The sequence below is a fragment of the Bos indicus genome, chromosome 2 (genome assembly GCF_029378745.1).
Source record: "Bos indicus isolate NIAB-ARS_2022 breed Sahiwal x Tharparkar chromosome 2, NIAB-ARS_B.indTharparkar_mat_pri_1.0, whole genome shotgun sequence".
Lineage (NCBI taxonomy): Eukaryota > Metazoa > Chordata > Mammalia > Artiodactyla > Bovidae > Bos > Bos indicus.
The window spans coordinates 93,805,475-93,833,031 of NC_091761.1; the positions used below are offsets into that span (position 1 = coordinate 93,805,475).

Genomic DNA, 27,557 nt, shown 5'->3' on the forward strand with positions numbered 1-27,557 from the left:
ATCATTCTCAAATTTAAGAAAATAAATACTAAAATTACAAAAAGATTTCCATGTAGAATGTTCTAAGAGATGAAAAAAGGAGTCACTAGACAGCCAGCCACTTATGTAGAGCCTGGTAAAGGCATTTAGGATTTCTTCCACTGAGTTGCTCTGTATGCATCTGTCTCTAGAAAGTGAAGGAGGAAGAGAAAGAGAAAAAGTTAAAAGAAGGAAAAGGGGAGGAAACAAGAGGAGAAATGGATGTTTGGAAAGTGATTTATAACTCTTTCACTTAATCAAATGATGACATGTTGAATATCTTCCGGGCACTGGTCTAGGTGATGGGGAGAGAGGATCATGTCTTGACTTCTATGCAATTTATGTTTGTGAGGAAAGAGAGACAGGAAACAAATGAAAAATAAATTCTGGGCCATGATTATTCTCACAAAGAAATAAAAGCTGGGCTAAATACCTGAAGCATGGTGCCAGGCAAGGCACACTGTTTTATGGAGGGCAGTCAGGAAGGCTTCTCTGATAGAGACATTTATGCAGACACATAAGCAAAGGAAGGGCCAAAAGCATGTGGGTGGCTGGAGGGTAGGCATTCAAGGGAAGAGAGCAAAGTGCCTACCAAAGCCCTGAGATAATAACTTGTTTGGGAAGCCTCGGGGGAGGGGCAGGGAGGAGAGCAGCATGGCTGAAGTCATGGGAGCAGGTGGCGCATTGGAGGGATCAAGACAGGGAGGTGACTAGGTGACAACTGGGTGAGTCTTTAGAGCTAAATAATTAAGCCCACTGATGCTCACTGATGGTTGTTATTCCTAGTTTTCTACGACGCGTATACAATGCATAATACTCATGCTTGGGAAACAGTCAAAAGGGTTGGCATTGGATAGGTTACTGTGTTCTTTTTAAGTCCCAGATCTAGTGAATGATTTTCAGATGAGGTGACCTATGATTTCACTCCAGTCTGCCTATGCCGGAGGCCACCACTGTCACAGATGGTCCCTATTATGGCACATGGGTTTCCCACTCTCCTGAAGGGTGTATACAGATGAGAATGGAGTTCCGTGGTGCCTATCTTAGCCCCAAGTCTATCGTGCACATGTATTGCCCCCATAATCCAATCTGCTGTGCTTCCTTATGAGTTAACTACAGGCAATACCATGGGACCACACCCACCTCTGAACTTTGCAGATGATAGAAAGAGGAAGTAACCACAGCCCCTAATCAAATACATCACAGATATCTAAGTTTTCCTTTCCTTTCACACACACACCATCCTTGTGTGTTCCACAGAGTTTGTTGTTGTTGTTTAGTTGCTAAGTTGTGTCCAACTCTTTTGCAGCACCATGGACTATAGCCCACCAGGCTCCTCTGTTCGTGGGATTTCCCAGGCAAGAATACTGAAATAGGTTCCATTTCCTTCTCCAGGGAATCTTCCAAGACCAAGAATCGAACCCACATCTCCTGCATTGACAGGGTGATTCTCTATTACTGAGCCATCAGAGAAGCCCCAGAGTTGTCCCCCATCAAAACATAGAGAAAGGGGTGGAGTTGTGGTCCTTAAGCTTCTGACTGAGGTACTTTTTCTGTGCCTAAAGATGTCATAAGAAAATTTCAAAACTAAACTAGCTTTTGAGATATGTCCGAACAGTCATTTACAACTTGGATACACAAAACAGCATGACCACTGTGGTTCATTCTAATTAGTGAGTATTCTGGTCAAATTAAAAACTACCATTCAGATCATACTATAGTACTCCCATTATTGGGATATTTGTTTGTAGCATAGAAAGAAATGTATTTGCTTTGGAAATCTCAAAAAATTCAGACATAGTACCTGATTTAACAGGACTCTTTAATTCATAATACTTAAAAGAATGAGGTATTTGAATCCATTATTCCATAAAAGCTTTCCCATTCTTATGAAGTAGGTGAGTTCACTTCTCCACATTTATAACTTCCTCCTTTGTGTGGGATGGGTCTGGCCTCCTGCTGCTTTGCTGCGACTCCTCAAGCAATAGTCAAGCTCATTCATTTTCAGGGTCCCCAGTTTTCAGGACTCATAGAAATTAGTGATTAGAAACACGTTGGCAGTGTTGGGTCATTTTTCTTACAGGTAGAGAATTATACTCGAAATCACTTTTCCGGGTGTGTTGTCCTTTCTGATTGTAAACAGGCTAACCCACCAGGGTAGGCAGAGAAGCAATCAGGGTGAGTCTAATAAACACTTGGCAGCAGGCCTAATGAAAAGAGGAGTGGACCTAAAAACCTTTAATAAGCACTTTCTCTTTTTGTAGGTTCTTGCAGTATTTGGTTTTCAGGAATATCTGGGCAATGGGGGACTTTTAGAGGCATTTATTCTGGGCAGGTATTTGAATTCTCATTGAGTGAGAATGACAAGGTAGAGCGTGTGTTTGGTGGCTGTTAACTGAGTCATGGGTCACTGAAAATATTGTGTGCAGAATTAGATTTTCATTTTTTAAAAAAATGAATTGGTTAACTTTTGGACCATAAATTCCTGTGTTCCCAGGAGTGGAGTGAAAGGGGCTCTAATGTTCTTCTCAAAGCATTGCAGTCTCCTGCTCACACTCAAGTTTTGCTGCTCTTTCTGACTTATTTTGTTTTAGGGTTTTGTGTTTGTTTTATCTTTTGCAGGGCTTCCCAATTTTTTGAAGTATAATTGACTTATAATGTTGTGTTCATTTCTTTTATACCCCATATTTATATGCATATATATTCTTTTTCATGTACTTTTCAATTGCAGTTTGTCAGAGTATTGAATTATGGTATTTGTAAGGACAGAAAATTCTTCCCGTTCTTTCTTTGGATGAGTTGTTCCCAGCGGATGACCCCCAGATTGAAAATGATGTTTCCCCTGGGAACATCCTAGGTTTCAGTTGTGTTCTTCATATGATCAGTGACTCACATGTATATTGCTAGGATAATTTATATAGTTTTGCTGCCTGCCAAGTAAAAGTTTCTCGTGGCCCTTGGGGAAGATGCTCAGAGAGACCATCCCATAGACTGCCCTGGACCAATTGACAGAATCAGGAGATGACGATCTCTCTGACTTGGATTAATACTGGTGTTATTTTCCATACCAAAGCCCAATTACATGATGGAAGACTTTTAGTAATTGGGCCCTTTGGATCTTAAATCCTCTCAGGTCAGTGCCTATGAGGAAAGCCTTCAGTAGGAAGGACCCTGGGGCTTCGCACAGAAGGTAAATCTGATTTATAGATGGGCATGGCCTTACGTATGTCACAGATACATTATGAATGGGCATTCTACATTTTCTAACATACAAATCAACTCCCCCTGGGAAATTATCCCTCCTCTTAATGGATTGCACCATTGGAATTTATTTGTAATATTCATCCTAAATTTTCACTTTTCTTAATTTCATTACATTGATGAGTTGAGATCCCTGTGTATCCTTTTTCCTACATCTTAGAGCTGTAAGGAGTATTAGGCTAAAGTTTATAAATCACCTTATAATTTTCTATGTGGTAACACTAAAGTAGTAAAAGACAGTTGTGATAATAAATAGATGCTGATTTCTATTCAACATTTATTCTATATTGGGGCATAAGGAATACAACTTTAAATATATCAACGTTTTTCTTACTTAATACATTGAACCAGCATTCCAGTTATTTGTTCTTATTCTTTAGTTGCTAAGTCATGTCCAGTTCTTTGTGACCCCATATAGCCCACCAGGCTCTTCTGTCCATGGGATTCCCCAGGCAAGAATACTGGAGTGGGTTGCATTTTCTTCTCCAGGGGATCCTCCTGACCCAGGGTTTGAATCCACATCTCCTTCATTGGCAGGCAGGTCCTTTACCACAGAGGTACCAGGGAAGCATTTTAGTCATTTAACTGCCATTAAGTTAGGATTTTCTTTGCTTAAAGAGAATCATGTTCAGTGTTGGTTTCTATTTTCTTTATCTTTTCCTTGTCTGCCAACCTCTTGCTTCATGAGGCTTCCCTACAGACTCTGAATCTTCACTTCTCAGGAGAAACTGTCCCTGGGCTGTCCCTTCCCTCTACACCGAAGCCACGGATGCTTCCAACTTAAAAACACAATGATGGAACTTCCACCACAGTGCAGCACTAAATCTGGGAGTGCACTTACCTAGGAAAACCGAAGATAGACTGTGATAGGACCTCTAACAGAATGACTGAGGTCAGCAGTAGGAGTGAACTCACTCCCTACCTGTGCACTGAGCCTGTTCTGCCCTGAGAACAGATGCAGCTGCCCTCCTCTCCCCATCCAGGAGTGCAAACACAGGCCCTGGTATTTATGTGTGATCCCAAGCAGTTCAATAATGTTGTAATAAAATGCACACTTCACATCTGTACTGTGAAATGCCTAAACCATAATGAATACTGTTTCTTGACTTTACTCCATGCGGTGGAATTAATGTTCCCTCATGAATTGGAGCATTGTACTCACTTGTTAATAGCCTCTTGAGGTAGGCCAGCGAGGTTAATCCAAGTCTCTTTTCTGTGGATAGTTTAGGATTACATGTTTCTATGCTTGCCTTTGTTACATCTCACATTCAGGGTTACTTTTTTCATTTAAGTCATTCATTCTTTTCATCATCCAGCCTTTATCAAGCATGAAATATGTGCTAGACAACAGGTGTTATCAAACATCATTGTACAAGACCATTTTAAGATAATCTAGATAATTATTTTTTAAAAAGTAATCTAAACTCTTGGAAAATAAGAAATGAATAGCTGGGCTGAGAGCTTCCCTGAGGACTTGGTGGTGGGAAAAAAGGGCAAAGGGGAAAACTGAGGCAGGGTACGAAAGTGTGAGCACGCATGCAGGTCAGCAAAGGACCAGTGGTCAAGAAGGCGCATGTAGGGGATGTAAGGATGAAGTTGCCAGGAAATGAGACTGCAAAGATGATAATGATGATGACAGCCATAGACTATGAAAGACTTGGATATCATGTTCAGGAATTTAAACCTTTTGCTAGTCATTGAGCAGTTTCTGTGTAGAGCAATAAGATGATTCTATGTGCACATGGCTGTAATGGTTTAGTCTCTAAGTCGTGTCCGACTCTTGCGACCCCATGGACTGTAGCCTGCCAGGCTCCTCTGTCCATGGGATTTCCCAGGGAAGAATACTGGAATGGGTTGCCATTTCCTTTTGCACGGGATCTTCCCGACCCAGGGGTTGAACCCAAGTCTCCTGCATTGCAGGCAGATTCTTTACCAACTGAGCCATCAGGAAAGCCCCATATGTGTGCGTATGTGTGTATAAATATATATACACACATGTGTGTACACACACATGCATACCTACGTTCATCCTTTTAAATGTGATATATCATTCTAGCCACTCATCCTATATATACATGTATATATATTAAAATGCAGGAAAGAGACTCTTTTACAAGAGAAAGAACATTTCTCTGCATGTGCACTCTCTCTCTCTTTTCTTTTTCTCTATACCTCTCTTACTCTCTTCCCCAGAACTGTTTTTGGAACAGTAGTACTAAAAAAGCTTCCATTAGTTTATCCAGGACAGGTCAGAGGATCATGGAAAAGACTTCTACAGAGCAAGAAAGAGATTTTCTCTAGGTATTTTTCTTACAAAAAGAAAGGAGGCCAGGTTCACTTAACTGTAGCAACAATGTGAATACCTACGATTTATTGAACATATAAGTGTGCTGTACATGTATGATATGGACTCTGTGGTCTACATGCCTCATGCCATTTAATCCTTACAGCAACGATCTGAGGTGGGTACTATTATCAACCCCATTTTATAGGTGAGAAAGCTGAGGCTCAGAAATTAGCTTGCTCAGAGCTACACAGTCACCAGATGATGGAGTTCAAGGCCAGCCAGTCTATTCTGGAGTAAGTGCCCCTAACCACCACACCACACATCATGCAGGCCAGGGACCATGGCCTCTCAGTGTCCAATTAGAAACTCTTTATACAAGTCAATTTCCAGCTAGAATGGAGGGACGTGGTGCACTGTATGAATGATGGCACTCTCTAGGATTGTCTTACTGTTGTGCCACCCTCTTTGAGCAAAACAGTCTTACAAAGAATGTATAATACCTGCCTTTCTGTTGTGCAGGGTAGTGGCATGGATGAGTCCAATGATGCATGAGTATGTACCTGGATCTTTACACAATCTTTTGTTAATGTAGTTTTGATGATATCATTCTAAAGATACGTAGGAACTAGACCATGAGCACATCTACAGACAGGAGAGATATTTTGAAAATTGGTATTGACCCTGGAGGGATCAACCTGGAGAATAGAGGTGTACGCAGTCCAGCCAAGCCCAGGGTCCGGTGCCCATCAGCATCCAAGCCCTGAAACCAGCCCCAGCTGATGGCCCTGCCCTTCCAGAGTTTTCACCAAGAGGTAGTGCGGCTGTCACAGTTATGAGCAGCTGTTTTCTATTTTAACAATAGCTATTAAAACCCACACATGAGTATTATTTCTCTACCCTCCCCTCAGCAACTTTGGTACCTGGTTCCCAGGCTTTAATCATTTCACTGAACACAGTCGCCAAACCTGAGCCCCACCCCACCCCCTCCCCCAGGTCATCGCACAGAGCAAGTGCTTCCTGCTCAAGTGGCACTGTCAGATCTCTGCTGGGTGGACTTCACAGAGAAGGCAGAGTAAGGTTAGATGTGGCACAGGTGGAGTTTTTTTCAAAGCCATCCGAGGCAAAGGAGATGAAGCTTTGATGTAGACTTTCACTGTTACTGAAGCAACTCGGGAAGACAGAGGAAAACAATCTTAGCACTGGTCCCCTTGTATCTGAACTTTCCTCATTGTAGTCTCAGTATTAAGCATATGAGGGACATCCAGAGAGGGCTTGTAGAACCCCAGTTAACCACAGACTTGGTGCCTCCTCCCTGGTATGGGACTACGGTGGTGCCATCATGCTGCATTCATTTCTTGGCTCCTGTAAGAAACCTGAGCTAATTTTTATTGTTGTTGTCGCTCTCTGTATATTTGCATAATTTTATATCCGAAGCTGAGTTCTTGATTTTGCAACAGCATAATAAAAAATACTGTGAATTGGCAGATTTGGGGTATGATTTGCAGCTGGTCTGTCACTTCCTCTTACTGGAAGCTTCAAAGCTTCAAGTCTGAGACAATTATCATATTTTATAGGACCTGAGCTTATATTTGCATCTGCTCATCTTTTTTACTGTTTTTTTTAATACTCTCTTTTCACATTTATTTTTTGGTAGATGAATAGTCCAATGTACTCGTTCTATACACTTTTCTCTTTCTGATATAAATTCATATGGTCTGGTGCTATTGAAATCAGAGTACTGAGGTCTAAGCCTTGTGGACAGTTTTGGAGATTGAAAATGATGACCAAGCAAATGTAATCCCAAGTTACAGTAATATCTCTAACCATCCCCCTTTCACTCGTTGTCATTATTTAGATTAAAATGTGTATGGAAGCCACAGTGGTTTTCCAGGATGCAAAAATTATTACAGAAGCTTCCTCTATTAGTGGAAATTATTAGAGGATGGAAATGGTACTCCAAACAGCAAGAATGACATTAATTATGGGAAAAGCAATCGTATCTGGCAGTTGGCAAGCACGCATTATTCTTCAACACTCTTGCACGGGTTTGTGTCCAGCCAGCACTAGAAATCTAAAAGCTTTTTATTTTGGCAAAGTTTTCATAGCACTTGGACTTCCAGCATCTAGATAAAAGATAATTTGGAAAGAAATTATGTTGATGAAATTGAAGAATTCAGTAATGAGTTCTGTGTAGATGAATCAATGCCCAATTAAATAATTATATCAAATCCAACTTTAAATGTTGACTTAATCACATTTTAAAGAGTTTGAAAGTAACATGCTATATATACATTCAATGAGAAGAGCGACATTGAATTACTAAACCTGGTAGGGGAATGGGGTATTCTGATTGACCTGAGAGTTTGGTTAACGGGACCTTGAGACAGGAATTACCTGTATGCTGAGAATGAGAATAGCTTGCAATAACCTAGCTCGTTTTCATCCCATAGTTCCATTTCCTGTTTGCGATTTTTCTTTCTTTGTGTTGTTGTGTTTTTGTTTTTTTTTTTTTTTTCCTTTTTCCCTGTCTACACCCGTGTTTCAAGGCTTTCTTCTGTGTTTATCACTATTGTAATGTTCTTACCACCTTCTACAGACTCTGTTTTTCTTATCCACTGCTTGTTCTCTTCTTATCTTTTTGCCTTTTCATACTGTTCATGGGGTTCTCAAGGCAAGAATACTGAAGTGGTTTGCCATTCCCTTCTGCAATGGATCACATTTTGTCAGAACTCTCCACCATGACTGGTCCAGCTTGTGTGGCCCTACATGGCATGGTTCATGATTTCATTGAGTTAGACAAGGCTGAGAGTCCCTTGGACTGCAAGGATATCCAACCAGTCAATCCTAAAGGAAATCAGTTCTGAATATTCATTGGAAGGACTGATGCTGAAGCTGAAGCTCCAATACTTTGGCCACCTGATGCAAAGAACTGACTCATTGGAAAAGACCCTGATGCTGGGAAAGATTGTAGGCATGAGGAGAAGGGGATGACAGAGGAGGAGATGGTTGGATGGTATCACTGACTCAAAAGACATGAGTTTGAGCAAGCTCCAGGGGTTGGTGATAGATAGGGTAGCCTGGCGTGCTTCAGTCTATGAGGTCGCTACAACTGAGCAACTAAACTGAACTGAACTGCTTGCTTTCTTCACCTCTTCTTGTCCCTTCACAGCAGTGAATACAACCAACAAAAGCAACATGTATTGCTTCATTCACTCACTCAGCCCTTGCCACATTTAAGCCACTCATCATCGTTTATTCACTAAATAGTGTCCAACTCTTGCAACCCCATGGACTGTGGCCTGCCAGGCTCCTCTGTCCAAGGGATTCTCCAAGCAAGAATGCTGGAGTGAGTTGCCATTTCCTTTTCCAGGGCAGCTTCCTGACCCAGGAATCGAACCCAGGTCTCCTCATTGCAGGCAGATTCATTACCAACTGAACCACAGGGGAAGCCCCAAGGGGATGCTGTGGCTGCATGGGCCAGGAACTAACATGACCATAAGAAGAACTACCAGAACTACAGAAGCAGATATCCTGCCATAGGCACAAAAGTTCATTCTGCCTGACTGATTATGCAGTGATTGAAAGTCACTCAGTTATATCTGATTCTTGGCGACTACATGTACTATACAGTCCATGGAATTCTCTGGGCTATACAGCCCATGGAATTCTACAGGCCACAGTATTGAAGTGGGTAGCCATTCCCTTCTCCGGGGAATCTTCCCAACCCAGGGGTCGAACCCAGGTCTCCCACATTGCAGGCGGATTCTTTGCCAGCTGAGCCACCAGAGAAACCCATAAGAAGAGCTACCAAAACTACAGAAGAAGATATCCTGCCATAGGCACAAAAGTACATTCTTGGGATGCATAAAATGCGCAGTGCAATCAGATCATTGAGCATATATGAGAGGAACAACATAAAGCAGGAAAGTTAGATGGCTGTCAGGTACTGAGAGCCTTTATTCACTGTATGTGCTTAGTCACTTAGTCATGTCCAACTCTTTGCGACCCCCTAAACTATAACTCACCAAGCTCCTCTGTCCATGGGGATTATCCAGGCAAGAATACTGGAGTGGGTAGCCATCCCCTCCTCCAGGGGATCTTCCCAACCCAGGGATCGAACTCAGATCTCCTGCATTGCAGACAGATTCTCTTCTGTCTGAGCCACCAGGAAAGACCCCACTAGTGAATTAACTATTCTATTAACTAGTGAATAATAGTGGCTTTATTCAATAGTTAATAGAAAACCATTGACTGGGGTATGGTGTGTTTGATTTGGTTGTTCAAATATTTTGACATCAATTTTCAGAAAGTCATCTGTTTACTTCTTTCTTTCTCCTCCTCTTTTCTTCATTCGTCTTCTTAGAACTAAATTCTGCTGGAATAGCAGTCAGTTGCAAGATAATTTGGTTAATATATTGGGTTGGCCAAAAAGTTTGCTTGGGTTTTCCAGTAAGATGCTATCAGATCAGATCAGATGAGATCAGTCACTCAGTCGTGTCCGACTCTTTGCGACCCCATGAATCGCAGCACGCCAGGCCTCCCTGTCCATCACCAACTCCCGGAGTTCACTGAGACTCACATCCATCGAGTCAGTGATGCCATCCAGCCATCTCATCCTCTGTCGTCCCCTTCTCCTCCTGCCCCCAATCCCTCCCAGCATCAGAGTCTTTTCCAATGAGTCAACTCTTCACATGAGGTGGCCAAAGTACTGGAGTTTAAGCTTTAGCATCATTCCTTCCAAAGAAATCCCAGGACTGATCTCCTTCAGAATGGACCGGTTGGATCTCCTTGCAGTCCAAGGGACTCTCAAAAGTCTTCTCCAACACCACAGTTCAAAAGCATCAATTCTTCGGCACTCAGCCTTCACAGTCCAACTCTCACAGCCATACATGACCACAGGAAAAACCATAGCCTTGACTAGACGAACTTTTGTTGGCAAAGTAGTGTCTCTGCTTTTGAATATGCTATCTAGGTTGGTCATAACTTTCCTTCCAAGGAGTAAGCATCTTTTAATTTCATGGCTGCAATCACCATCTGTAGTGATTTCGGAGCCCAGAAAAATAAAGTCTGACACTGTTTCCACTGTTTCCCCATCTATTTCCCATGAAGTGATGGGACCGGATGCCGTGATCTTCGTTTTCTTAATGTTGGGCTTTAAGCCAACTTTTTCACTCTCCACTTTCACTTTCATCAAGAGGCTTTTGAGTTCCTCTTCACTTTCTGCCATAAGGGTGGTGTCATCTGCATATCTGAGGTTATTGATATTTCTCCCGGCAATCTTGATTCCAGTTTGTGTTTCTTCCAGTCCAGCGTTTCTCATGATGTACTCTGCATAGAAGTTAAATAAACAGGGTGACAATATACAGCCTTGACGTACTCCTTTTCCTATTTGGAACCAGTCTGTTGTTCCATGTCCAGTTCTAACTGTTGCTTCCTGACCTGCATACAGATTTCTCAAGAGGCAGATCAGGTGGTCTGGTATTCCCATCTCTTTCAGAATTTCCCACAGTTTATTGTGCTCCACACAGTCAAAGGCTTTGGCATAGTCAATAAAGCAGAAATAGATGCTTTTCTGGAACTCTCTTGCTTTTTCCATGATCCAGCGGATGTTGGCAATTTGATCTCTGGTTCCCCTGCCTTTTCTAAAACCAGCGTGAACATCTGGAAGTTCACAGTTCACATACTGCTGAAGCCTGGCTTGGAGAATTTTGAGCTTTACTTTACTAGCATGTGAGATGAGTGCAATTGTGCGGTAGTTTGAGCATTCTTTGGCATTGCCTTTCTTTGGGATTGGAATGAAAACTGACCTTTTCCAGTCCTGTGGCCACTGCTGAGTTTTCCAAATGTGCTGGCATATTGAGTGCAGCACTTTCACAGCATCATCTTTCAGGATTTGAAAGAGCTCAACTGGAATTCCATCACCTCCACTAGCTTTGTTCGTAGTGATGCTTTATAAGGCCCACTTGACTTCACATTCCAGGATGTCTGGCTCTAGGTCAGTGATCACACCACCGTGATTATCTGGGTGCTATGGGAAAACCCAAATGAATATTCTGACAAGCCCAACAAGTATAGGGCTGCTGTGTGTCTGATCCAGCATTAATGGTAGCGTGGGTCTGGTAACTTTATGAATTTGCATGTTGAGGTGCATGTTTAGATCAACACTAGTTATGGCCAGTGTCCCCAATAACTTGTTCTGTCACATAAGCTTCTCCTACCGATGTACTAATATTATTTTGAGTTATTAGAATCTTTTCTAAGCAACTACATATTTAAGGTTCCTAATGGTTTTGATTTATACTCCAGGTCCAAGTTTAAATCTAAACTATAAGAATATTTCTAGTTCTATTTTATTTTTTTTAAAGAAATGAAAAAATTCAGGACTACATTAAAAAAAAGAGCTTGAAAGGGGCAGTCTTAATGGAACTTAACCAAAGGACAGATGTCATAAAAACTTCTTTAAAAACATTTTGATACTATGTATCATATAATTTAACACGTCTGGTTCAAAAAACTAGTTAACCTTTAGGGAAGCTGATTAATTTTTTGTGTGTTAACTGCCACTGATTAGATGTTTATGACTTCTGTTTCATTGACTCAATAAATATTAATCAACAAGATGATATACCAGGCCTTAAGAATGCAATGGCTCAAAAAAGAGGCATTGTCTCAATTCTAATGAAGCTTACAACCTGATGGCTTATGTAAACCAAATTAGCAGACTGACAACTATGCATGAATACTGAAAAAAAAAATGTTTTAATTAGTGTATGTAATACAGGATATTTTAAATAAAGCATGCTGCTGCTGCTGCTGCTGCTAAGTCGCTTCAGTCATGTCCGACTCTGTGTGACCCCAGAGACGGCAGCCAACCAGGCTCCCCCGTCCCTGGGATTCTCCAGGCAAGAACACTGGAGTGGGTTGCCATTTCCTTCTCCAGTGCATGAAAGTGAAAAGTGAAAGTAAAGTCTCTCAGTCCTGTCTGACTCTTTGCAACCCTGTGGACTGCAGCCTACCAGGCTCCTCCATCAATGGGATTTTCCAGGCAAGAGTACTGGAGTGAGTTGCCATTGCCTTCTATGAAATAAAGCATAATCCTTTATTAAAAGTTATTTTAATAAAAATTACTTCTGCTATATCAAAAATTAGCACCCATACATATATTAATGCCCCCAGCCCTTTTAAATAAATATTGCTAGGCAACTGAAGTTCAATGATATGGCTTTGATGACCCTAAGTGCATTCAGAATGCTCAGTTCAGTTCAGTGCAGTCGGTCAGTCGTGTCCGACTCTTTGCGACCCCATGAATCACAGCACACCAGGCCTCCCTGTCCATCACCAACTCCCGGAGTTCACTCAAACTCACGTCCATCGAGTCGGTGATGTCATCCAGCCATCTCATCCTCTGTCGTCCCCTTCTGCTCCTGCCCCCAATCCCTCCCAGCATCAGGGTCTTTTCCAACAAGTCAACACTTCGCATTAGGTGGCCAAAGTATTGAAGTTTCAGCTTCAGCATCAGTCCTTCCAATGAGCACCCAGGACTGATCTCCTTTAGGATGGACTGATTGGATCTCCTTGCAGTCCACGGGACTCTCAAGAGTCTTCTCCAACACCACAGTTCAAAAGCATCAATTCTTCAGTGCTCAGCTTTCTTCACTCTCACTTCAGTCCAACTCTCACATCCATACATGACCACTGGAAAAACCATAGCCTTGACTAGACAGGCCTTTGTTGGCAAAGTAATGTCTCTGCTTTTTAATATCTCAGACAGTCATAATTTCACAAATTCCATCCCATTGTTACCATAGGTTCATATGAACTTTCAGGTCTGATGCCTCAGTTATTTGTTTAAGAAATAGAGCAACAGAAACTGTAATGATCCCTGCCAACATGTGAGACAGCATTAAGAGTGAGAGAAACACTACTTTTGGGTCAGGCATATCTCAGTTCAGATATTGGCTTTGCCACTGTATGACCCTTTGGCAAGTTGCTTTAAGATCCTCTGAATTCTAGTTTCCTCATGTGTAAAAAGGAGAAGGCAATGGCACCCCACTCCAGTACTCTTGCCTGGAAAATCCCATGGGCGGAGGCGCCTGGTGGGCTGCAGTCCATGGGGTCGCTAAGAGTCGGACACGACTGAGCGACTTCACTTTCACTTTTCACTTTCATGCACTGGAGAAGGAAATGGCAACCCACTCCAGTGTTCTTGCCTGGAGAATCCCAGGGACGGGGGAGCCTGGTGGGCTGCCGTCTCTGGGGTCGCACAGAGTCGGACACAACTGAAGCAACTTAGCAGCAGCCCCAGCAGCATGTGTAAAATGAGGCAGAAGTGGAAATGGTCTCATTGATTATAACTCATGATACTGATTGTAGAGTGTTCCGGAGAATGTTCTCTTCCTAGTAACTGTAACTGGGAGTAATTTGAACTTGCCCACTGGCTAAACTACAAAAAAAAAAAAAAGAAAAATTCTGAAGACCTTAGAATTTTGCGTTTACATTGTTTCATTTTTATAAATGCAAGTGTATTTTACATATACTAAAGAGCTTTAGACAATGAATATCTTTTATTCATTGTTTAATAGTTTAAAGAGATAATATGAACTCAAACAAATACTGTGAACAAACTATTACCCTTTTAAGATTTAGTCATATTTTGAAGATCAACTTTATTTCTTTTAAGATGATCAAAGAAGGTTGTCATAGAGTACAATAAACTAAAACAGCACAGGAATAACTAACTCACATATTATATCCAAGGAACAATTAGAAACCAAGTTCAATAAGTACTAGATACTAGAACCTAGTGATTAATGTAAATAACCAAAACTCCACCAAAGGGCTTTTATTCTGTTCTTGAAAATACAGGACAGGTGAACAGACAAATTTCTTGGGGAATTCTTTTCCTAATACTGTTTTTCTCATCTTTTCATCAGACTTTTGTCATCTTCCAAGTAAGAGTTTATATGTCAGCCAGTGTTACAATGTCTCTATTTGTAGGTAGACAGATGGGGAAAGGAAATGAGGAGTGGTGTCTGGCTCTTTAATTAAAGACACAGAGCCAGAGTTTGCTCTTCAAGCTTATTGGCAAGACACATATGGACATGTACCCACATACACACACACACACACTCTCACACACAAAGTGCATCTGATGGATGAAGCCAAATTTGTAAATTGTATCCACAATCATAGTTTCTATGGTAACTGTATCTTAGACCCGAGACACAAACAGAGCTGGGCAGAAGATGTCTGATTTTATTTTCTCCGAAGATAATCAGAAGAGAGATTGTTGAGGCTATGTCCCCTGTACATATAGCTAGGACTTGGATGGTGCTAGCATGAGGTTTAATGTTTAAATCCCAGTAAATGTTTTATAACTTTATAATGTTGCAGGTTGCTTTACTTTGTTATTCAGCTTTAAAATAATTATAATTATGTAACTACATTTGGGTACTTATTAATAAGGTGTAATTGATTAACATAATGTAGAAGTTATATACAAGGTAACATTTATAAATGTGTGTAGGTCAGAAGAGACTTAAAGATTTGTAGTGTTAACTCTAACATTTTACAAGGAAGGAAAATTTAGGCACAAAATGGTTAAAAAGGCTTATCCAAGAGTTATTTTTAAAATATTTTTATTTGCTGTAGTTTCTAAACTAGCAGATGTTCTAAGCAAGTCTATAAGCTGAATACCCAGTTATTTGACAAAATTACTGAAATTAAATTAGAGAAAATAAACACTTCAGAAATAATGGTTTGAACGAGTGTGTGTACTTTTGCTTCTCTGGATACGTATTCGTAAATACATATTTCAGGAATAATATACTTCACATTGCAAAAGGAAAATAATTGAACAGCTTATTTTGATTAGTTTCTTTTTGTTTAGATGGGATATTGTCAGTTGCCTTTCCTCTAAACTTGTAGCATTTTAGCAGAATGTCTTAATATGGGAAGATTATCAAAGTCAGGTTCATAACTTTTTAGATATTTTTATTGAGTTGATTTATTTAAAAATCTTCCAGCTAAACCTATAGCTAGGTAAAAGCAATGTAATTAAAAGAAAGCTTCTGGAAACTGCTCACAAATATCTGTCATGACACCAACTTGAAACGAAAGGCAGATTTCCTAAAATGGCATCTAAATTTTTATACTTTGCATTTTAATCTTATGATGTGTCTGGCAGCATGAAACTCATTTTTTGGTAATGGATCTGAGTAAGACATATTTGTAAATGAGGATGTTATGTATAGGTGAATAAGCTGTATTGCAACTTTGCACAGTCTTTCCATCACAGCAGCTTTTAAAATTTCCTCAGGAAAATTGACTGATGGGACATAAATTACAACATTGGCAAAAATGTGTCCTAACCTGTGGGAACTGGAAAACATGTTAATTTTGAATTGTTTCCGCTTTTGACCGTCAGACATTTGCAGAAAATCTTGTGTGATTTATTCTTTTATTTATAATGAATTGTTAAAAAATGTTTGAAAGGGCATTAAATCTTCCTCTCTGCCATTAATCTGCAAGTGGGGGAATAAGGGGGGTTAAATGGCCTCTTTAGTATATTGCTTTACGAAACTGCTGATTCTTGCAATACCAGGCTAGAAATACATACTAATTTAAGGAACACAGAATGTAGGCAGCAAGCTCCTTGCTTTTGTAGAGAAAAGACTAATAGCTTTATTTTAACAAGGCTCTTAACACCCCAGCCAGCAGCAGGCATTGAGTGAATGAAATTGGGAGAACTCCCATGGACTAAAAGCATCTTAATTCAGCATTCCCTCAACTTGCCCCCTCCTCAAACCCCAAGCCCTCCTGATAGGCTGCCATGGGCTGTCATAATCCAGACAAAAAAGATCACCACGTGCAAGGCACACCAAGGTATTAGCTTTTCAACTTGTTTTGAATAAGCTCTCTGAAGTTTCACTTCCTGCGCAGTAGAAAGATAGATATGTCCCAAATCCAAGCCTAAGTTCTAACATTACATTGTTGTAGAAAAATCTAGGTTTCTGTTATGGCTTAAGTCAAGATTATTTCTATCAGACATATATTTAGGTCATTACATTAAAAAAAAAAAAAAACCTGCATGATACCAAGTGAGATAAAGAGCTTCTTTAAAAGATTAATTGGATCAAAGCTGCTGACCTTATTTTTTTTATGATAAGAGAAATTACCTAATAAGGAATTCTTCAAGGAGGAACAATTCTGAGTCTTGTTGAGCATAGAACAAAATGAGGAATGAACTTATAAATGCCTCTGCCAGTTCTCTCTCCTTTCACTCCCTCCAAAAGTGGCTTGACTTCCTAAGGACCTGACTAAAACTTATAATTAGTGCCTCTTTGGCAACCCTTCTATTTCCTACTTTCAGTTCACAGCTATTTGCAAGAAGCTTTGTCCCCAGCACAATAATTTGTATTGCCGCCATTTCTGAAATAGTAAAAGTGATCAAATCACAAGAGGAGACTAGATAAATTATGATTTATCCATAAATCAGATATTATATTGCCATAAAAATTCACATTTGTAGAAATATACCTGCTAGCACAGGAAAATGCCAATAATAAACAGGTGGGAAAAATTCTATATACCACTAAAATATTTATATATTTATAAATGTTAACAGAGGTCATCTTTGAGTAATTTAGGGAGGAAAAAAAAACTGTTAAATCTGTTTTTTAAATAATTGAACACAAATGTATTCCTATCATCTCCCTTGACTAACAGGTGTTTCTCTGAGCAGGAAATGGCTTTTCTAATCTCCGTATCTTAGAGTACTTAGCATATGGCTCTCTACTTAAGAGACACTAACAAATGTTTATTTACTTGAAAGTATTTCTCTCATTTTCTGAGCATGATAGAATAAGACAGTATATCCAGTGGTTGTTTATTTATTAGAATACTATAAAGATTTTCAACACCGTAGAGTCTGGCTTCCTCTCCCCATCAATCCTTTGAAATCACGCTCAATAAAGCACCAATCAGCATCTCATTGCCAATTCCCACATACCCTTTTGCAGACTTTATATCAGTCACTGTTCAGTTGCAGAGAACAATATATACTCTGGCTAGTTTAAGCAGGAACAAATTTATTACACCATATTAACGGGCTTACAGAATTATAAGGAACATTAGGAAGCAAATTCTTAGAAAAGCTTTCAGGAATGATTTCCCAAGCCACAGGACAGAACCAGGCTACCCAGGGAGCTTCTGCCATTTCTTTGAGGAAACTTTTGGCTCCACGGGTTCAATCCCTGGATCAGGAAGATTCCCCTGGAGAAGGAAATGGAACCCACTCTAGTATTCTTGCCTGGAAAATCCCGCAGACAGAGGATCCTGGAAGGCAGGCTACAGTCCATGGGGTCACAAAGAGTCAGACATGACTAAGTGAGTAACACTTTGGCTCCGCAAGTCACACGGTAAAGGCCTGTATCAGGAGCCACCACAGCTAGGAAGGTAGAAGGTACCGCAAGCAGGGATTCACCTTTAGTGCCACCAGCTCCAAAGCTACCTTAGCACGGGGGAAGGATCAGGTAAAGCTTGTCAACACACTGTGGATGCCTTAGATCTGGCTGCTTTTGACACTGTGAACCACACTCTCTTTCCTGGGACTCTTTCCATTAGTTCCTAAAATAACACTCTCTCCTCATTCTCTCCCTGACCAACTACTTTTACTCAGACTCCCTCCTGGGTTCAACTTTTTTTTTTTTGCCTGTCCCTTAAAGTATAGTATTTCTAAGACTGTTATTGGCATTCTCTCTTTTCGTTGCATGTCTTTTCTTTTATTCTGTCTGTAGATGCCTCCTGGGCATTCTAATTCTTTTCCAAGGTTTCAGGTACCATCTGTAGGCCGAAGGTTTCTCAATTCTACATCTCTAGTCCAGATTTTTTCTTCTGTGTTGCAAATTTGTATACTCAATTATCTCTCAGACATTTCTATCAGATGTCCCAACTCAAGCTTAATATATCTAAGTGTTCCAGTGTTCCCTCCTCCCACCCCTACCCCTAAATCTGTTCTTTCTTTAGTCCCATCGTGGCAACAGCTGAAAAGCCCACCTAGTTGCTAAACTCAGAAAACTTAGGCACAATTCCAAACACATCCTTCCCATTAATTCTCAGTCAGTTTTATTGAAGTTACCATCTTAACATCTTTATGTTGCTCCCTTCTTTCCATCTTTTTGAATAGCCCCTTGGTTAGGCCTCTATCCTCTCTGACTTAGACTGTCACTGGAACTCAATACAAAATACAATAACTCAATACAAAAATAACCTCTCTACCCTGTCAATATGTACTATCACGTATAGAATATCACTTCTCAGTGTCTTCACCATCAGCTAATGGTAAAATCAAGTTCCTTGGCACGAGCTCCTCCAAGATCCAGTCCATGTCAGTTTCTCCAGAGTCTCGGGTGACAGACTTGAATCTTGTCTCAGATATCCCACGTCCTAGCTTAACCTTAACCTCCCTAACCTTAGGCAACTGCCCAATTTTCTCATCTGAAAAATGGGACAACCATTGAAGACAATTGGGAGGAATGTATGCTGCTGCGGCTGCTGCTGCTAAGTCGCTTCAGTCGTGTCCAACTCTGTGCAACCCCATAGACGGCAGCCCACCAGGCTCCCCCATCCCTGGGATTCTCCAGGCAAGAACACTAGAGTGAGTTGCCATTTCCTTCTCCAATGCATGAAAATGAAAGTCAAGTCAGTCAGTCATGTCTGACTCCTAGTGACCCCATGGACTGCAGCCTACCAGGCTCCTCCATCCATGGGATTTTCCAGGCAAGAGTACTGCAGTGGGTTGCCATTTCCTTCTCCGAGGAATGTATGGGCTAATGCAAATAAAACATTTAACCTTGTTCTTGACACTCAGGAAGGGCCAAATAAATGTTGAATTATAGTAATCAAAGAAGAACTAAAAAAAATGGAGAGATAGTCCTTGTTCTTGGATAGACTTAATATCGTCAAGCTGTCAGCTCTTCCCAGCTTGATCTATAGACTCAATGTACCCCCAGTCAAAATCCCAGCAAGTTATAAACTGATTCTAAACGTTATGTGGAAAGGCAAAAGACACAGAATAGCCAACACAATATTGAAGGAGAAGAACAAAGTTGGAGGACTGACATTACCCAACTTCAGGACTTACTGTAATGCTACAACAACCAAAACAGCGTGGTGTTGGTGAAAGAATTAACAAATAAAGCAATGGAACACAACAGAGAGCCCAGAAATAGAGGAATACAGTCAAGTGATCTTTGACAAAGTTTCAAAGACAATATAATAGAGCAAAAATAGTCTTTTCAACAAATGTTACTGGAACAATTGGACAGAGATCAGATCAGATCAGTCGCTCAGTCATGTCCGACTCTTTGAGACCCCATGAATCGCAGCACGCCAGGCCTCCCTGTCTATCACCAACGCCCGGAGTTCACTGAGACTCACGTCCATCAAGTCGGTGATGCCATCCCGCCATCTTATCCTCTGTCGTCCTCTTCTCCTCTTGCCCCCAATCCCTCCCAGCATCAGAGTCCTTTCCAATGAGTCAACTCTTTGGCATGAGGTGGCCAAAGTACTGGAGTTTCAGCTTTAGCATCATTCCTTCCAAAGAAATTCCAGGGCTGATCTCCTTCAGAATGGACTGGTTGGATCTCCTTGCAGTCCAAGGGACCTCTTAAGAGTCTTCTCCAACACCACAGTTCAAAAGCATCAATTCTTCGGCGCTCAGCCTTCTTCACAGTCCAACTCTCACATCCATACATGACCACAGGAAAAACCATAGCCTTGACTAGACAAACCTTTGTTGGCAAAGTAATGTCTCTGCTTTTGAATATGCTGTCTAGGTTGGTCATAACTTTCCTTCCAAGGAATAAGCGTCTTTTAATTTCATGGCTGCAATCACCATCTGTAGTGATTTTGGAGCCCCCCAAAAATAAAGTCTGACACTGTTTCCACTGTTTCCCCATCTATTTCCCATGAAGTGATGGGACCGGATGCCATGATCTCCGTTTTCTGAATGTTGAAACAATTGGACATGCATATGCAAAAAAAAGAATCTAGACAAAGACCTTACAGTCTTCACAAAAATTATCACAGACCTAAATGTAAGTGGTAAAACTATCTTCCAAAACTCCTAGAAGATAACATTGGGAAAAAATCCAGATGATCTTAAGTTTGGTGATGACATTTTAGATATGACACCAAAAGCACAATTCATGATGTATTAAATATATGGGAACTCTCCATACCTTCCTGTCAATTTTGATTAAAACGTAAAACTGCTCTAAAAAATAAAATTGATTTAAAAAATTGCACTAGCGGCAATAACCATAATAGTAACCATAATAATATTAATTGTACCAGTGATATTGTTGCTACCATTACTAATATCCTTTTCCTTACAGTCTCTCTTCTTTCACCAAAATGTTGACATTCCCTGGAAACACAGTGCTCCTTTTAGGCTTCCGTGTTGTTTCGCTTTTGTTCTCTCTACCAAGAATGCCTTCTCCTGCTACTCCCACCCCCTCCTCCTCCTAAACGATTCCTCCTCATTCGTATTCAAGTTTTAGAGGAAACTTCAACACCTGTATGAAGCTGTCTTCAACTCTCCCGGGTGGACTCTGGTATCTGTTCTCTCAGACTCCCATTGCCTCCTCCTTCAGACTGACACTCCAGCAGTGATCTCATTGCACCATAATTGTTTGCAGGCCTGTCTCCTTTATATTTAAAGCAATGACGAATTCAAGCCCCTGTTCATTGCTTTGAATGTGGTGCCTCGCATGGCATTAGAGTAAAGAAGGTGTTTAATAATTACTAATTGAATGACTACATTAAAGATGCTTCAGTGTCAACAGAGAAGCACACAAATACATATGCAATTGGAGAAGAATGGAATAATTTTTTAATTGAAGTCTAGTTGCTTTACAACATTGTATGACATAGGGATACAGTGATTTGATTATACACGTATAAGTGTGTTTCTATTTTCTCCAGGCTCCTCCGTCCATGGATTTTCCAGGCAAGAGTACTGGAGTGGGGTGCCACTGCCCTCTCCGAATTTAGCTTATTATAAGATATTAATATAGTTCCCTATGCTTTACAGTAAATCCTTGTTTATCCTAATTTCATACTCCCAATTTATCCCTCCTCTACTTCTCCTTTGGTCGCCATACGTTTGTTTTCTATGTCTCTGAGTCTGTTTCTGTTTTGTAAATAAGTTCATTGGTATCATTTTTTACATTCTGCATATAAATGATATCCTATCCTATTTGTCTTTTTCCATCTGACTTACTTCACTTAGTATGATCATCTCTAGGTCCTTCTGTGTTGCACAAGTGGCACTATTTCATTCATTTTATGACCAAGTACTATTCCAGTGTGTCTGTGTGTATATGTGTTTGTGTAAATGTATACCACACTTTCTTTATCCATTCCTCTGTCTAGACAGTTAAGGTGCTTCCATGTCTTGGCTATTGTAAACAGTGAACACTGGAGTGCCTGTATCTTTTCGAATTAGAACTTCCGTCTTTTCCATATATATGCCCAGGAGTAGGATTGCTGGATCATATGGTAACACTATTTTTAGTTTTTTGAGAAATATCCATTCTGTTTTCAAGAACAGCATAATTTCTGATGTATAAGCATCCCATCCATCTTTTGAAGCCTGGCCTTTGTTCTTCTACCTCCGTGAAGTATTTTCCTAACAACTTCATCTGTGCTCCTGGTAGTAACATCCTGAATAACATTGGTTCATACATTGTCCTACAACATTCTTTAAATATTTCATTTCTAATCCTTGTTTTCCCAACAAGACTAAAAGTTTCTTAAAGATGAGCATCATCCTACATTTAATATAATCTAGCATGCCAGTAGCTTACCAGACAAACCACTGCATATGGGCACAGTCTCTCAAGACACCAGAATGTTAACTGCCCCCATTAGGCCATGCCAGATCAGATAAGAACCCTGAAAATATTAACTTGAAGTTTGGTGACCACTTGAAAAGGATTAGCTGTAAATGTCTAAAGTCACACTAATACATAAGCACAGTGTTTTTCTAACAACTAGAATTAATAATCTTCAATGCAGTTCTGGTATTTACATTAATTCTTCCTCCATAAAAAATAGGTCAAAACAAACCTTAGATAGGCGTGTCTGAGAACAATACTTTAATCAATCGCTTCTTTTTTAGTGCCATTTATTTATCCCCTAATTGTCTGATACCATCCTTGCCCTTAGTCTTTGTTTAAAAGGTCAGCCATTTAAATCAGGGCTTTATCCTAATGCAGAGGTTTCTGTCTCTCTGTAGCTGCTTCCAAGTCTATATGTACAGTCTTCATCCTACCTAGGTAGCTACTGGGCTGTCATCCTCTCAAATAATTCCAGCTCCTCCTGTTCCATATATTGATAAAAATATAAAGAGGTTTTACATAGGCACTCTTTAAATGCCTCCTGTAATCATTTGACACCAGAAATCATCTTTCTTACTCTAAATGTGAGTATATGCTTATTTTGCAATATCTCCCCCCAACAAACCCTCCCTCCACACACCACCCAAGCTGGGATGGTGGTTTCCTTGAGATCTGGGACTGCTGGTAGGAAGAAAATAATTCCAGATTTAGTACTACCTAGAAAATTTTTCTCTACAACCTTGACACTGTGACTTCCTGTGTTTTATGCTTCCCCCTTCCATACCCATTAGATGAGGGCTGCCCCAGCACAAGAGCGAGCACACAGGTGGCCAAAACTCCACATGTGTTGACATAGACAGGTGAGGAATTGATCAGTCAACAAGTACCTTCAAAGTACATGTATGTGTTTATCCCATATGTGTTTTTAGTTGTTAGAATAGATATGCAAAAACTATATGTAAAGTCATATTCATGAAGCTAACACATTTTATTGAGAACCCACTGGGGCCAAGTCACTCAGTGCCCATCAGAATCTGAGACTTGTGGAAGAGACCTGAAGAGAGGTAGACACAGGGAGTATAATACATTGAAAGGGACAAAACCAACAAAAACCAACACTAGATAGAAAAGAGTTTGTCACATCTCTGGTTGTTCGTCATGTCTCTGACAGAGCTCCGGGAGGTTCAAATGATCAGAGAGGGCTTCAGAGAATCTGTGGAAGAACTAGGTGGTTGCTGCCAGTCCCGGGCAGTAAAGAAAGGTTTCATGAAAATGTACTTTTAAATATACATTCTTGTCCCAGCCAAGAGAAGCCTAAGGAGACATGATGACTGTGTAATATGGTGCCCTAAATGGGATCCTGAACAAAGAAAAAAAATTAGGTAAAATCTGAATAAACTATGGACTTTAGTTATCAATACAGTGTTACTATTGATTTACAAATTGTAAGAAATGTACCATATGAATATGAGATGTTGGTCATAGAGAAATTGAGTTTCAGATATGTGAGAACTCTCTGTACTATCTTCTCAATTTTCCTGGAAGTCTAAAGCTGCTCTGAAAACTAAAGCCTATTTTAAAAGGAAATGAAAGCGGTCATAAAAATCTACAGAATACCCCTGGCATGGTGACAAGGAGGAGTCAGTTTGACAATGACCCTTTTTTGAAAGAAGTGACTTTGTTGTTAAATGCCATGTTTGTGGCTTGATCATCAATTCCTATAACGATACTGAGTTCTTGCTTGCTTTTCCATGGTTGATTTTTGGCAGGCAGCAGCAGCATTTGTGCACTGATTATAATTTTGAGATGCATTGTCAGTAACCAGGGTGCATAATGGATCTTCATCTCTAATTACTTTTCTCTCCACAGGTGTCTGGAAAGGGTCCAGATGGGAACGCACACAACCTCCGCTTTGAGGGGATGGAGCGACAGTACGCCTCCTTACCCAGGTACATCACCAAGGGGTCTCCCCTCACCTTCTCACCCACACATAAAGTCTTTAGAAAAATCTCCATGAAATAGAAATCTGGCTGTGTAATAAGGAATATGTTATAATTTTGCCTTACCACCGCCTGCCGCAACCCTCGTGCCATCCTCACAACTGTGCTAATAATTGAAACACTTGTGGGTTATTTTTTAAGGGAAGAAAATAGTATATCATTGCAATTGAACATGTCAGCAAGAATATTGGATTCTGAATGGAAATCCTAAGCCATTGCTATAAAAATGGTATTGAACAGCCTGCACCCAGCTTAGAGACAATAAAATAGTAAATCCTCTGTCCTAGGAATTACCCATGAGGAAGGGCATGCCAACTTTAACCTTGGAGCTTCCTGTGGGTGTTAAAAAGCAGGAGAGAAATGTGAACCTGGGAAGGTGTTTTTCGCTTGATTTAGAACCTTTCTGAGTTCTTTGGGGAAAAGGCAAATATTGCTGAGAGGCACTGACCCATTGAAGGGAAGAGACATCTGGGTGGGAAAGTTCGCTTGGTGGTTCTGGCCTAACAAAAGCCACTTATGCTATAACTAGACACCCTGAAAATGAGATACCATTCTCAAAGGTTTGTCCTCTTATCGGGGAGACGAAGAATAATTTTAGTCTGCAATCAGTGACACGTGACAAAGGAGAAGGCTTTCCAGGATGACATAGCCTTCAGTGACCATGGGAGTTAAGTGAGTTGAGTGTGAGAATGTGTGAGTTTGAAAAACAAAAACAAAGAAATGTTAATGCCAGCCAGAAAACTAAAATAGTACAGAATGTCCCCTTTTATTTATTTTTTTGTTTTATTTTGTTTTTATTTTATTTTTTAACTTTACAATATTGTATTGGTTTTGCCATATATCAAAATGAATCCACCACAGGTATACATGTGTTCCCCATCCTGAACCCTCCTCCCTCTTCCCTCCCCGTATCATGCCATCCCTCTGGGTCGTCCCAGTGCACCAGCCCCAAGCACCCAGAATGTCCCCTTTTAAAAACAGGGGTGCAGGTGGACCCTAAGGAGAGCTTTTCCATCATCAAACTGCATTGTTAAAGTGCTAGCTCATGGCTGGGTTACCGTTTTGAGTTGCGTGTTGACTATATTTCTGTGTGTGAACTGACAAGAATAACATCCTGAATATTACAACAGGCATAGCGTAAGTGACCATCTGCTCTTATAAATAGTATGTTGATTTTCAAAAGTAATAAAATCTCAGATCTAGCAGAGAAGCAACGTTGAACACTGACTGAGCAGGATGCCCAAAATACGATATTTTAAAAGCTTCTGTACAACTATATTTTGTCTCCCTGATTTCTCTTTTTATATGTTGTCTCATAAGTTATTTTTCTCATCCTCAATTTCTTTCCTCTTCTGATTTTTTTCCCCTGGCCTAGTATTTTGTTTTCATTTTAAAAAATAGAAGTAGTCTCCAAAACTCATTTTAAATATAAAATTTCTGGCTTTCAGTATTGAAGTGTGTGGAAATTGTGGTTAAGGCAGATGGAAAGTACTGTTCTTAGAAAAGGAAGAAAAAGGAAAACTGGAAACAGTTTAATGTCTTTCCTGGCCAACTTGTACTCAGACTGCGGAAATGGATTTTTTTGGGTACAAACCAAAAGCACAGAAATAGCATTTATAAGTACAGAAATTCTGTAAATTTCACTCATTCATTCCTTCCTCAAGTATCTATTGATCATCTACTACATATAAGGCCCTGAGAGTCTGGAGACTGGAGACACTGTGACCAGTTCATCCTCAGGACCCACTGTCTAGGACAGGAGGTAGCAGATCCACTTTTTGTGAGAGTGCAACCAATGCTTAGATAAGTAATAATGAACATAAAGTCCTCTGAATTTCCAACTCCTATTTAGGTTTACTAATAAGCCCTGAAATGCACAATCATGGCTGACTCTAAACACGTCTGTTTTAGGATTAAATATCTTGGAGGAAGTTTTTTGACAGAGGCAATACGTTGATGCTGTTTGTGACTCTGGGGGCTGCCATCACAATATATGGATCGACAACATCCTGCCAGCCTTAAGAATATAACTGTAGCCCAAAGCGAAACATCTTAGACTGAAAACAGTTTAGACAAACAGTCCACTCACACACGTAACACAGTGGCAGAAGTGGTGGGCTGCAGGTGCTGACGTACCTTTTTAGGTTCCTGGTAAGAAGGAGTCATGATGGAGAATAAATAAGGCTCAGATCAAGTGCGTGAGCTGTCCCTGGCACCGTTTTTTTTTAATGCAGGGGCTCAAACTTGAGTTTCCATCTCAACATCTAAGGGAGAGATGCAGAGAATCCCCACCTGTGTGCTCTAATCCATCGAGGGGGCTCCATATTTACCCAACAAGATGCAAATGCCTAAGGCAGGAGACAGACTACGGCTTCAGTGTGCCGGTGCCCTTTACCCTGGTTTCCTCAGCCCCCCGGCCCCCAACCTGCCCCAAGAGATTTTACTGTCCATTCAATTGAATCATACCAGCTGCACTGCTCCTTTGTCAGGGGAGTGAGGGGACCACATCTCTGTAGGCACCGCATCCCCTCTTAGTCACAGAGGTGGGGAGCTTTAAAATATTTATGGAGCTAAATTTTTAATTAAAAATAGGAATAATTCTACTTATGGGAAGTCAGTGGCCAACCTTATTGGGGACTTAACATGCTGCTTACTGATTCGGCTCCTGTGCTGTGTGTGGAGAACATCACAGGAGTTTTAAGATAAACTTAATAGTGTTGATTTATATGTCAGATTTGGAGCCATCCACACAGAAAATGCCCCCCAGTGCATGGAGTTGGTGAGGAGCCCTAGTCAAGGGGCACCCTGGTATGTTTTCATGGAACTCTCATTTTAAAGGAGGCCCGTACAGCCTGCTGCCAGGCTCAGTGACACTTGACCAAATAACGCAGGTGCCCCAGCCTGCTCAGGAAAAAAGACGGTTCCCAGCACTCGGTAGTTACGGGGTTGCCTAAGGCTAAGGGCTAAGCGATGTTAAGTGTTATTGTTAAGCAATGTTAAATCTTTTACCTCTGAAGAAAAATGACTTTATTTCTTTTCTCCTGAGGGTGCTGTTTTGGAAAGCAGAGCGTGGTTGTAATACAACCT

At 40.6% G+C, this 27,557-nt stretch overlaps 1 protein-coding gene across 2 annotated transcripts in view; it reads left to right on the top strand.

The window, feature by feature from the left end:
- Window positions 1-27,557, top strand: part of PARD3B (par-3 family cell polarity regulator beta) — a 1,151,736-nt gene that overhangs the window by 1,054,621 nt on the left and 69,558 nt on the right. For both annotated transcript variants that reach the window (XM_019975590.2, XM_070800252.1), the window contains one exon: window positions 24,340-24,419. In XM_019975590.2, coding sequence (XP_019831149.2) covers window positions 24,340-24,419 — 80 coding nt within the window. The remainder of the gene's footprint in view (window positions 1-24,339; window positions 24,420-27,557) is intronic.